This window comes from Arvicola amphibius, chromosome 7, assembly GCF_903992535.2.
Source record: "Arvicola amphibius chromosome 7, mArvAmp1.2, whole genome shotgun sequence".
Lineage (NCBI taxonomy): Eukaryota > Metazoa > Chordata > Mammalia > Rodentia > Cricetidae > Arvicola > Arvicola amphibius.
The window spans coordinates 44,910,218-44,923,325 of record NC_052053.1 but is presented as its reverse complement, the minus strand read 5'-3'; the positions used below and the strand labels follow the sequence as shown (position 1 = coordinate 44,923,325).

The following is a 13,108-nucleotide window of genomic DNA, read 5'->3' as shown; positions in this document are numbered from 1 at the left end:
GATAGATGGCTCAGTAGGTAAGTGTACATGATGTGCAAGCATGGGTACCTGAGTTTAAAATCCCAACACTGTGTAAGAGCTGGGTGCTCCTGTAACACCACCATCAGAGAACAGCGATAGGCAGATCCCTGGAGCCTGCAAGCCAACCAGCCTAATGCAAGCAATGGACTTCAGGGTCAGTGAGAGAGCCTGTCTCAAGAGAATAAGGCTAATGAAGAAGGCACCTGAAGTCTTCCTGCGACATCAATGCATTCATGCCCACCCCCAAGATGCCCCAATCACAAGGCAGATTCAGTATTTCAATGGCAGTCAGTAAGAGTAACAAGACACAGACACATGGCTAACAGAAGACAAAATGCCGTACCCACACTTTGGGAATGGACAAATGGGCCAAAAAAGGTCTTTCTGACCGACACAGCTCAAACCGGAGGAGAAGGAGGCAGAAGCAGCTGTCCAGGCAAGGTGATGACCCTTGCCTCCATTTATTGAACCAGTTTTTAGACTCAGAATCCACTCTCCAAGGGAGGGACCCACAGTTCTCCCCTAAAAGGCCAACAGCTGTCTACTTACTCAACTGTTTCCCAGAGGGAAGGCTGGACATTCTGGAACCAGGCCTAAGTTGTCATTATTGACTGTGGACCCTAACCACCACTGACTGTTGTCCTCAGTGAAGCATTTGGATAAGTGATGATCAGAAGACGGCCCAGGTCTGGCTAGCCATGTGTTCACTGGGTCCCTCATGCCCAAGTGCATGAGCGATGGGCAGTGCTAAGCTGACACACCTGACATATCCAAAAGAGCAAATCTGAGATACCATTGATTCCTGGGCTATCGTAAATGTCCTTGCCATGCATCATGACCTCAAGGACAAAGGAGTAGGAAACATAGCCCACATTCAGCCCCACAGCTCATGTGTCCCTGATAGTACTGAAATGACTTCAGTGACCTGTCATCAGAGCACAGTTGAGTGCTGTAGGCTCAACCAAGCAGTGGATACTGAGGTTTATGGCAGGTGTGCTGACTTTTCTAGAGAAAATGAACATGGCCTTGGATTGAGCATATTTGGTTCTGGTGTGGTAAAATAGTCTCCTTCTAGTCCTCCAAGAGCCGCTTCCATCTACCTGGGTGGATCATAGCCAACATACACAGCTGGGATCCAGTCCCCGTGTAATTCGAAACAACAGGGCCATTCTACAAGACACCATGCTGGTACTGCAGTGACTTGCATTTCCTGATGCCAGCTGTGGCAAAATGCAAGCCACAAAACGGGTCCCAGCTCTGCCCTGCCTGCTGCTCAGGGCACTGCGAATCCATAGGGGAAATGGGCCACAAGCAACGAAAACACTGCAGTACCATTCGAGGCAGGATGAATCTAAGGGACATAGAGAGCCAACGGAAACATGGGAAGTAGTTTCAGCCACCTGTCCTTTGCTTCCCGTGAGGTTCCCAATGACCACAGAATGGGCTGACACAGAAGAGTGGTTCTGATTGGATGAATGAATGAATGAATTAATTAATTAATTAATTAAAAAGAAAGTAAGCAAGTGGATGGATAGATGAATTAATGAGTCAATGGGAAATAAAGTAAATGAGCTAAAATCCGAGTGAATGAATGAATGAGAAAGTGACCAGTGAACAGATGAATGAACAAGCCCCGTACACACCACCACCACCATCCCAGGCTGCAACAATACTGATATGCGCTCAGGGTCCTCAAGCCCCAACCTGTAGCTGGATTCTGGGAAGTCAGTGCCCACAACCCTTAGTGCCCCTGAAGCCTGTGGCACACGCACCATGACATTCAGGCCCTGGTTGGTGGGTCCCTGTGCCACAATGTATTCAATGCCAGTCTCATAGACATCCATGGGCCGGCGGTATTTGACCACTGTACCAGCAATGTTGAAGTTCTTGGGGCTGTCCACCTTGTAGTTGCCATTGAAGAAGTAGAAGCCAGCTTCGTCTGCAAGAGCTGGAAGAGAAAAAAATCACTGCGTCGCATGGGCTAAACAGGCTGAGCAGAAAGGAGAGAGACACAGGGAGGAGCCAGCATACAGGTTCCAAGAATGGTGGCCAGCCTTGCCTTCCCTCTCCAAAATGACCCAAAGACAGGAAATTCAATGTCACAGGGAATCAGACAGACACTCTGCCTGGGGCCAGCGTGTGGCCCTGGCCAGTGAGGGCCTAAGAGACACAAACACACTTTCCTATCAGTCTAAAACAAACAACCACAGGCCAGTCTGGGTAGTTGGAAGAGCCAACAGAGAAGGCTGGCCCTGCCCTTCTGGCTGCCTCAGATGGGCCAAAGGGATTGCAAGGTAATGAGCTAGCACCATAGCCAAGTGGCCAGTCTGGACCAGGAGGGTCTGCGACTGTGGACAACAGGTACCAGCCAGATACTAGACTAGACAGCACAGCCTGACTGGGACCCTGGTTGTGGGACCAACTCGAGTTCCCTCAGCTGAGGAAGGGTCTCAGTGCCTCATCCAGGGCCCACTGTGACTGACACTGGAGCCAAGCCTGGCTGGTGTGGAGTGCTATTCAGAAGGCTTTTCCTGGGACCACCCCAAGATGACCAGCCCTGCCCTTCTTAGTAGAAACAATGGTATTCAGTTACCCAATTAATCTGTCCGCTCTGCTGGGTTTAACACCTACTGGGAACCCAATCAGGCAAGAGCAGAGCCTGGACACATCTGTCACCACTTCCCTTGGGCAGATATGACTTGGTACTTTTAGGACCTGGCTGGAAGCCATTGAAAGCCGGGTTCGGAAGGAATATGCCCGTGACACCCTGACAGTCTATCTCCCTACTGACCGGGGCCAAACACTGGCCTGGAAGCTGGCCTTTCCAGAAGCTATGGGAACTAAGCAAAGGTCCTCTGAGCCTCCAGAGCTGGGGAAGAATGGGAGGAGGCAGCCTCAGCACTGGGGGACATTCTGTCTTCTAGAGGGTGTCCTTAAAGCCGGTTCCAGGAACTGGCCCGCCAGAGGAGCGAGTGCTGTTTCCAAAGGCCCTGATGCAATCTGAGCAGAGGAGCCGGGGCAATTAATTTATAATCAGGCAGACGCAACAAGCAGGACGTGTCTGAAAAATACCCTTCACGTAATAACGTCAGAACACAGCGTCAAGTCCAAGTCTGGCTGGGGCCTGGTTGTCCCGGCTCAGCTTCCAGATCTGCGCCCAGGGTTCAGCTCAAGGCCCACATCCAAAACCTGTTTCCTGACAGCGAGGACCTTCCTTCCTGTGGCTTTCCCAGCCCTTGGTATTTCCAGTGTCTGCCTCAAGAATGAGAGCCTTGCAGCCAGCTCAGAGAACACAGCGTCTCCCAGCCTCCCTGCAGCCCTAGTGAGCTCGCAGACAGCAGAGCCACCGGCCTGGCTGGAGGCCCGGCTCTCCATGCTCAACCCGCAGATGTCCCCAGCAGGGTAGGCCTGGGGCCAGCCATGTGCAAACTTGCTGGGGTTGGGCCTTCAAATGCTCTCGGAGCCTGACAGGGGCAGGAGAGCCTGGTGCTGGGCTCAACCTGATGATCTTCAGAACACACCCTCTCTTTCTCTACATCCCTGGAGTAGAGAGCTCTGTCATGCTCTGCTCCCTGAGGTGTGGGATGGGAAGTCAGGTGGGCAACGGGACACAGTATCAAGACTGAGTTCGTTTCGGAGAACTTCTTCTTAATTAGGCTGGGCCCCAGATCTGTCTCATACAGGCCAGAGCCAAGGGCAGAATGGCTCGTAGGTACTGGTGCCTGCCCATACGGGGCTTCAGCCACTAGGTCATGCCAACACTCCAGCTTCACCCACTACCCATGCAAAGACTGTCATCAAGATGGGGCCTCATCACTGGGCACTATTTCCAGGATGTCCAAGGTAGCCATTTCTACTCTAGAGTGCCACCTCCCACAGGAAACTGGGCACGGTCAGCATGGCATCTCAGATAGCTCATGGCTTTGGACTGGCCACCCACCTCTCAGCCCTGTGACTCACTTCTTGAATAGACCCTACCTCTGGTTCCCTGGATTCTGTCTGGGCCAGCTTCCCTAGTTATGGGGAGCTCACTACCCAATGTCAAACCCTGTCTCTTGTTTAGCACCTTTAAGGACAAGGACCTTGCACATAGGGGGTGAAGTAAGCTTCTCCCTCCCCAACAATCGGCTGTCTCTCTGGCTTCTGTAGTTGTGCCCTGCACTTGACTTGTCCCACTCTCCAGATAGAGGTCAAAGTTCAGGTGCCATTCCCCATCCATCCACGCACACACACCCAGTTCCACCTACTTACCGAGCACATCTGCTGACTTCTTCCTCTCCACAATCTGGATGTCTCGGGCCCCCGCTGGGATATGGGTCACCAAAGAGTAACCTGGTGAATAGGAACGTCTGTGAGCAAAGCCAGGGAAGGCAGGATGCTGCAGCAGGGAGCTGCCATTTGTCCCCTGCATGGGCTCTGGAGAGGTAAAGGGCACCTGCCTAGAGGTTGTCCCAGCCATGGGTGTGCGATCTCACCTAGTCCTGTTGAACTGCTCATGTTGTCCAGGAAGCTGACCCTCTTCCATCAAGGCCATTGGCCTGCCCCAGTCCCCCAACAAGGGACACAGTGGACTGCAGAGACTTTAAACACGCTGAAGTACACAGACATAGATCATGTCCTGTCTTATCACTCGAGAGACCTTTGGCCTCCGTTTTCTCTAGTCCAGAGACACGGACCCCAGAACTATGTCAACACATGGTTATTATCTTCTTGGAACATCTTGTTGATGGCCAAGGCTTGATGCAGCCACACAAAGAAAGTGGGTACCAGCTCTTTATATAGAAGCTGACCACCCTGCAAGAGCTACTGTCTACAGGCCTGGGCTGTAAGAGGCGCTGCCGGCCATTTCAGACCCCATCACCCAGGCCTTGGTATAGTGGGGAGACAGTCATAGATAATTCCAAGTACAACAGGGAGCAGGAGTGGAGGCAGAGGACAAAGAGCCACAGCTGCTGGTGTAGAGGGTCCCGGCAGGAAAGAGTTAAAAAGTACAGAGCCATCTCCTGGGAGATGAGAGGGATCTTAGGAGATGGTTTCGTAGAGTTGGTGTTCCTATCCTAAATTCCCTGCAGAAGGCCGCAGAGGCCACACTCAAGCCGCTGAGGGCCAGATGTTCCTGCCTGGTCCCTGACTCCACCCCTCCCCTATGGGTCCTTGAGGAGCCAGCCCTGAGACAGTCTCACATGGGGCTCCTTGAGAAGCAGGGGTGAGGGCTCTGGTTTGCAGCCCTGAGCTGTTTATGTGCAGCACACTGCCCCACTGTAGCTGACGGAGGGTGCATTGTTCACGTGATGCCTCTGGGCAGAAAGCAGGAAAGAGGTTCATGATGGCATGGCCCTAAGACAAAATACTGATTGAGGTTTAAGGACTGGGAAATGGTCACTTTGCTGAGACAGGGTCTCTCTATGAGACCCTGACTAGCCTAGAATTTGCTGTGCAGAACAAGGCAGCCTTAAACTTGCAGTGATCTTCCTGCCTCTGCCTCCCAAGTGCTGGGATTACAGGCACGCACCGTCATCTGGCTTTAATTTTTGACCGACAGGGGCCGGCAACAGGCAACACACCAAGAGCCCCACAGGGTGCCGGCAAACCCAATGCGCGGATGAGCCGAGTGTACGGGGCGAGCCCCACAGCACCCAAGGAAGGGCTCCCACCCCTGACCATAGTCAGTCTCAGAATGAAGGGATGGGAGTCTAAGGGAGCTGCTGGGTGAACACAGAGCCCTCCTGATGAACTCCCTATCAGCCCACGGCCTCCCAGCAGGCTTTAATTTTTAAATCAGCAAGTGGTCCACAAGACTCCTGAGCAGTTAGCGCTTGACTGCCATGAGCTTCAGGACACGGCCTGGCCTTGAATGTGGTTAGGGAGCCCAGATCTTTCAGGGCAGACATGTGGTTCTGTAGCTAGGACCCAGGGCCCAGCTGCCCAGGTTGAGAGCCAGGGCCTTAGACTCAGGTCACCATAGCCCATTGCTTTCTTGGCAGCTTTGGGCACCAGTAGCAGCAGCTGCCTTATAGCGATGTCCCCAGATGTGGATGAGTTAATGCTGGCCAGGCCTGGCTCTGTGCCTGGTTGGGAAACACTCAGCGGCATAAGAGGGATCATTCTCGCTTCAGCCTCAGCCTCTCCAGAGGCAGCATCACCCAGAGCACAGGCCCTGCTGGTGGGCCTTGTGGCATCTGACGTGAGCTGAGTGCAGGAGAGGCACTGCCTGGCCTCTGGCCTCTGACCCCTGACTCCATCTCTGCCTCGAGTCCAGCAGAAAGTTGTGCGGCAGGCATGTGGAAAGAAGCGGGTTGGGGGGCAGAGGAACAGCACAGCTTTGCCACACTCCACCTTTTCCCAGGCCTCCAAAGGAAGAGCATCTGCCCACCACACTAGGGAGACACTTGGCATGCAGATTCAACTCCGTACGCGCAAGCAGCTGCTGTGCCCACCCCTCCTTTGCCAGTCTCCTCCCTATGCCCTATACTGGTGCTTCATTCTTGGTGGCCTCCTGCAGGGACTCTTGGAGCCCACACTGATTCTGTGATCCCCTCTCGTGTGGGGGCAAACAAGACTTCTTGGCTTCGTGGGCCCTCCGGGGGTCTCTGTAGTACTCCCTTGCCTCCCTGGCAGAACTTAAGCCTTCCGTTCCCACACTGAGCCTCAGTTTCCCCATCTGCTAAGTGGATTTCAAGTTGCCCTCCTTTCCTCCATAATAACTTAGTTTGACTCCGCATGCAGTTCTTGGGACACAGTAATGCATTCTGTTGAGCACTGGCTATCACAAGTGACACATGAAGGTCTGTCTCACGCGTGGATCCAAAACATGAGGGTCAGATGCAAACACAAGGTCATTAAACACAGCACTAGAGAGAGGAGTCTCAGTCTGAGCCCAGAAGCCAGCCCGTACAGAGTCAAGTCCCACACACTCCAAGACTCGTGCCTCAGTTTCCACATTCCGTTCTCAAAGGTCACATGTGATCCCATGCTAAGTGTCCACTGGTGTGCAGGTGATGTAAAGGAGGAAAAAGCCTTACACCTCTGCCTGAGCCTGGGCAGAGAAAAGGACCCATGATAGGACACCTACCTGGCAGGTGGGATGCAGGGCTACACCCACCCAGGCTGCCACACCCACTCTTACCAAGATGATTGTTGCCCTTCCGGTAGTTGCCCGTCACGTGGGTGCAGCTGCTCCCGTCCCCCTGGCAGACACCGCACTTGTCCAGCGTGTGGGTGGAGAAGAGCACTCCATCACAGCCAATGGGCTGCAAGAAGCAAGGGGAGAGGCCGCTGGGGGGCTGGGACTGGCACAGGGGCGCCTCTGCCTCTGACAGGCAGGGTGGCCAGCGCAGTGAGAATGGCTATACTTTTGGTACAATGTTTAACAACCTCACATTTTCCAGACACGCAAACCCCTCTCAGGTCAGTGAGCTTGCAGGAAGTGCCGTCGCGGGCGGGCACCATGAGCTGCCGCTGGCCGTCCACAGTGGTACAGTGCAGATCACATGGCTTACTGGAGATGTGGACATAGTCATCTGGGGGGATGAGGTAGAGAGTCTCAGGGGAGAGGGTGCTGGACCCGTCCCTTCCTACTAATACAGCACCTTTCCATTACACAAATGGGGCAGCCGAGGTTTGAAAAGGAAGGACCTGACAAAGTGCTGGTAGCAGAAACGACGTGAGCCCAGTCCAAGCACCGAGTTCCTAATTCTGCCTCCTTGTGAGCAGGCGTCACACCTGAGACCCACAAAAGGGTTTCCCGTGGCAGAGGAGCTGGACACCTCAGTGTTTCCAGAGGGTAGGGGAAGAATAGCTCATTTGCACTGTGCCTGAGCAATTAGTTTCCTCTCCCATGGGGAGAGAGAGGGAGAAAGGTGGGCGCGGAACAACACGCAAGCCCCCAGTCCCGTGAGACCTCGGCTAGTCCTCATTTGGGTTTGTCTGGGCTAGTTCCTGTCTAACCCCTGGGGACAGTGGGAGAGTCCTGACCTCTGAGGGCAGCCCTGCAGGAAACTCAGCTCTATAATCTGTCACCAGTGATGTCACAGGTCATGGGGGAAGGTGGGAGGAGACAGACCTCCAGGCCCTCTTCTTGAGAAACATAAATGACCACTGCAGCCTTCAACAAGACCTGGCTCTGAGTCTTAGTTTCCCCACAGCCCACCCGTAGAGCTTATTCCTGAAGCCCAGGTACCCGGGTAGAGAGGCTTCCATTGGTATGCCCGGCCGTCATACACACGGGAGTTGAAGGAGACACACTGCTCTTCACGGAAGCTCCTCCCATCCGGTGGACACTCCTGAAAGAAGAAGGCGCACAGGCTCCAGGAGTAGCTGAGCAGGAAGTGGCTACAGATGACCCTTGGGAGGGGGGGCTCAGTCCATTTTGCCCCCTGCTCTCGGTCTCACTCCCCCTCACCTCCAACTACTCAGAAGGGACAGTGATTATTCTTCCAGTACCACGAAGTACCAGCATTCCTAATATTCTGGTTATCACCCTGACCTTGGGATAGATGGGACACTGGTGGCTCTCCCCACACTCCATCCTCTGGCAGGTGGACATCTGCACGTGTGTGCACATCTGGGCGCAAAGTGCCAATAACTAATCCAGTGTACTTGGTGGCTACACACAAGGACTGAATCAACAGGAAAGGACTCTGTAAGAAGAACTATGGGCATACGGGGGCAATTGCCCATGCTAGAACTAGACTCCAAACTAGGTTAGTGTCTGTCTCCTTCAGGAGCTCATGAATGACCACCAAACCCTGACTCTATGACTAGCTGTGGCCACTAGATTCCCTTCAGCTCCCACACCCCACATGTGCACACAGCTGGGCAAGCCAAGTAAGCCAGGCAGACCTGGAACCTCAACCACCATGCCCTGGTGGCTCTTGGATAGGCAGCCAGGTTTCAGACTGACTTTGGTCCCATAGAGGGTACTCCTCAGGACCCTGGGTGGAATCAGTGCCTCCTCCCAAGCCTCTGCCATCTTGGCGTCCAGTCAAGGCTAATGAAATAGTGCATGTGGGCACACCTAAGAGCTGGGGCGAGCGGCCTGGGGTGGCTGCCAAGCAAGACTGCTTCATAGATAGGAAGAAGGGGCAACTATTGTGGCTTCCTCGTGTGCAAATGGCCAAGGCACTGTGCTTAGATTTCCAGGAATAGGTGAGAGTCCAAGCCATCCTACCACTCCCAACATGCAGGAGACAAAGCATGCAGCGTCTGATGCATGATGGACCCGGTGTGAGCCTGGGCATCAGCCAGCCTATGCTGGACTCTCCCTGAAAGGGCTGTGGCAGCAGAAGGATGTCCGTGGTATAGGGGCAAGACCAAGACCGAAGTGCTTCAGGCATCTGGTCTCACCTGCACTCTGCAGAGCTGGTACCGTTTGGATGTGCCCACACAGGTCCTGTTCCCTGCTCCTGGAACAGACTTCCTCCTGGTGGGAAAATGCGGTGCCAAGCCAGGATTGGAGTGGTAGCTATGGGTCCTGACACCTGTTCTGCCATCTACGAGCTTCCAGTAGCTTCCCAGACTCCTAGGATGGCATCTGATTCCTCTCTGTATTCCCAGTAACAGCCACAGAGTTATACTGTGAGTAACAACCATGTTTGCTGAAGCCCGTACTAACATGCAAACACATGTGATGTCATGTATGCCCAGAAACATCAGCTGGCTTCATGCTCTCCACATGATGCCATGGATGAGGAAACCCATGCGCAGAGATTAAGTGCTCTGTCCAAAGTCACACAGCTTAGAAGTCGCAGAGGCAAGACTCAAACCCAAGTCCCTCAGAGAGCAAAGGTTCTTAAAACCTTGCCTGTGCTCTTCCCTGCTTCTATAGCTCATGCTTCAGAAGACAGGGGAGTCTCACTTCTCCATGGTAGAGCTCTAAAAAACAGAACTTCCTTTCTGACACTCCCTTTCTGGCACCCCAGAACATTGTTGCTAAGGATCTCTTAGTAGCTCCATGCCCTGTGAATGCCAATGGGAAGAGGAGCCTGCAAGCCCAGGAGAAAAGTCACCAGCTCATGAATCACGCTGCCTCTGCTCACCCTCCCTTGGGGCTTTCAACAAACTCACCTCTGTTGCAGACAGTGGCGCTCCTGGGATGTCACCCCGCCTCCACAGCTTCGGGAGCATGCTGTCCACTTGGTCCACTCCCCCCACCAGTAGGCAGTAGCATCAGCGCCTCCCTCCAGGCTGTTGGATGTGGGGCTGTTGTCCTGGGTGAAAAGCCCCCCAATAGTGAGCAGAAGGTTCAACCGCAACACAGGAGAACCTACACCCCAAGCCCCACAAGGCATTACTGGCAGCTGAGGGGAGCAGATGACACATCATCCTGAGGGGCTGATGGCTGGGTCTCTCAGAAACCTGAGTTCAAGTTTCACAGATGACCTGGAGAGAACCCCACTGGAGACTACCTGTGGGCTGAACCTGGAGCATTTCTCAACCTACCTTGCTTTCTTCCTCACAGGCCACACTATACCTCGTCTGCAGGCTCCCCTCACACATACCTCCCATCCGTGTGTTTTACTCTAGGCCCTTGATGGAAGGAGAGACACCAGACACGCCTCACATTCTGGCTAGCTGGTCAGGGACTCCAGGATGGCCAAAATCCCAGCTTAGGAGCAGGTCTAATGGGCTCTCTGAACAAGTTTCTCCAGCCCAAGGGAACACCGAGACCCCTGGGCATGTGCCCGCCCTTACTGCACAATTCCCCAAAGTCAGCCCACTTGAGAGGGAGCTCAACACTGGCTGAGAAGCTGGTGGAGGGTGGGCACTGGACAATGCTACTCACCAAGGCCTCAGTAGATGCTGTACCCCCAGCCACAACTGCCATGGCCAGCAAAGACCAAGCCCAGTGTGAATGTTGCCATCTGCCGTCCATCCTATGAAGCAAGACCACCGTCACTATCAGGTGAGGCCCTGCTTTGGGGATAGACTCTAAGGGTTCTCCCAGTGCCCCATGTGGTAAGGTTATCTGGGATCCTGTGGTAGCGGATGCCATCTGAGAGAGACTGAGCCATCCATCTGGGCTTAGCAAGCAGCTTGGTAAGTGATTACAGATGTCTGCCCGGCTTAGGCACAAAGGGATGATATGAGTGCCAAGTCTGAGACACCCTTCATCTGAGGTCGTCTGCCAAGCTTTGCCCCTGGAGAACGGCTGTGAAGACAGCCAAGGAGGATGGAGGCCCAGCCTGGTAGATCAGTCATTATGAAGATCGATAGGAACCTGGCTCAGTCCATTGCCTTGTCCAGAGCATCTTGGGAGTTTTACCGGCTTAACGTGCAGGCCACGTGAGAGAATGACCACCCCGTAGAGTTCATGAGCTGTAGAAGGGGTGTCCTCCCTTTCCTCCCTGCCTTCACTTGTCCCCTGCCCCATGATCCCCAGGAAATGGCAGCCTTCCCTTGTCAGAGGAACATCCTCATAGCCGGGTATTCAGTATTCTGGTCCTCGGGTGGGGCACAATCCAGGAGTCTGGGCCCTTCTCTCTTGCGAGAACATGGAAGTGGGGGAGGTGCAAAAGGAGGCACAGCTTGTGCCTGTGTGTGTAACGGGCCCAGGGCCCCTGTTCTGACTCCTTCCCAGCAAGCTAACACCTGAAACCCCAACACCCACCAAGGGTGAAGGTGAATCAAATGAAGGAGAGCATCCAGCCCTGCTGCCCCAACTCTCAAAACTGCTCCCCTGAGCCTCAGCATGAACCTTGTCTTAGAAGGGGAACTAATGCCCTCTATCTAGAGTTTGTCTCAGGTGGGTGTCAGCCGCCAGTGAGTTAGACAATGGATTTCAGAAAACACCAAGTCTAGAGAGAAAAGTCAGCTTGCCCAAAGCCACACAGTCAGGCAACCTACTACCCCCACACCCCACAGAAAATTTAGGGGCCCAGCCCAGCACCCACTAATTCCAGGGAAAGAAAGTCTGGAGATTGTCTGCACCCTCGAAACACTGACACCAAATGTACGCTTCTCTCTCTCTCTCTCTCCCTCCCTCCCTCCCTCCCTGCCTGCCTTCCTCCTTTTTTCTCTCCCTCCTTCCCCTCTCTCTATCCCTCGCTCCCCAAGCACCTGCAGGTGTGTGGGAGCTAAGACAGCAACACCCTTACACCCAGACTGCACCCAGACAGACCATGCATACAATGATACTGTGGATCCTGAAATGGGGAGCTTCATCCTTAAGACCCCTCCATCCCACCAGCTGCCCACCACCTCCCCTACCCCATCTGTCTGCTCTCCCCCTGCAGGTCTCCATCTGCATCCCCATTTTCACTCCGACACCAAACCCCCATCCCACATAGTCCCATTGGCCTTCCTGGTTCCCCAGTCCCTGCCGCCCGCCCGCCAAAGACAGGTGCCCAGTCAGTCTCACACTTGGTTTTCATTAAGGCTCCCAGACACTGCTGGATTCCAGCCAAGTCCAGCTCAAACAGGATCCATCTCTCCCTAGGGTCCAAAACCTTCACTAGGCCCACAGCAGGGGTTTGCAGCACAGACAGCAACTGCTAGCACCAAGGCTGTTGCTTCAGGGCCACCCTGCCACTGTGTGGTGCAGCTCACTCCCCCTTCCTCTGTAGATAAAGACCCTCCCCAGGGGCTAGGATATCCCCCAGCCCCATTCTGAACAGCTGTCTGGCCTGGACTGGGCTGCATCTCACACCTCCCAGAGAACACAGTATGAGCTGGGACAAGTATGTGGTGGCCTACCTCACCCAGGGTCAGCAGGTTGTCCTCCCAGAGAAAGGGGTGAGAGCTAGCTGCCAGGTGCACCGTGCAGGAAGATGAGGGCAGAGAAATGCGGGCTCTGTCTGTCTCTTGTCCTGCTTCCCCAGCTGCCTCCCTCTCCCACTTCAAAGAGCATTCAAGGGAGGGGGTTCCCAGGAGGGGCGCTCAGCCCAGTGGCTGCTCTGTGGCCGCAGCTGCCTTTATAGCTGTCAGGCAGACGGGGAGGAACTCACACTTCCCACCGCTGCTCCCCCGCCCAGCCTGCTGGCGGCTGGCCGGGCGCACACTTTAACCCGCTCTGCGCCTCTGGAGCATGGCCAGGCTGTCCAGCTGCCTGCTGGCTGCTGCCGCCACAGTCCAGAAGCAGTGAGTGAGC

The 13,108-nt window shown here is 54.3% G+C and overlaps 1 protein-coding gene across 1 annotated transcript in view; it reads right to left on the bottom strand.

Annotated features, from left to right (window-relative positions):
• Adamtsl2 (ADAMTS like 2) overlaps positions 1 to 12,893 on the bottom strand; it is a 32,130-nt gene extending 19,237 nt beyond the window's left edge. The window contains exons 1-9 of the mRNA XM_038337877.2: positions 12,715 to 12,893; positions 10,805 to 10,895; positions 10,087 to 10,229; positions 9,367 to 9,442; positions 8,201 to 8,303; positions 7,396 to 7,541; positions 7,148 to 7,271; positions 4,273 to 4,353; positions 1,794 to 1,969 (exon numbers count right to left, since the gene is read on the bottom strand). Of these exons, the coding sequence (XP_038193805.1) occupies positions 1,794 to 1,969; positions 4,273 to 4,353; positions 7,148 to 7,271; positions 7,396 to 7,541; positions 8,201 to 8,303; positions 9,367 to 9,442; positions 10,087 to 10,229; positions 10,805 to 10,894 (939 nt within the window). The 5' untranslated portion in view covers position 10,895; positions 12,715 to 12,893. The remainder of the gene's footprint in view (positions 1 to 1,793; positions 1,970 to 4,272; positions 4,354 to 7,147; positions 7,272 to 7,395; positions 7,542 to 8,200; positions 8,304 to 9,366; positions 9,443 to 10,086; positions 10,230 to 10,804; positions 10,896 to 12,714) is intronic.
• Positions 12,894 to 13,108: the final 215 nt, after the last annotated feature.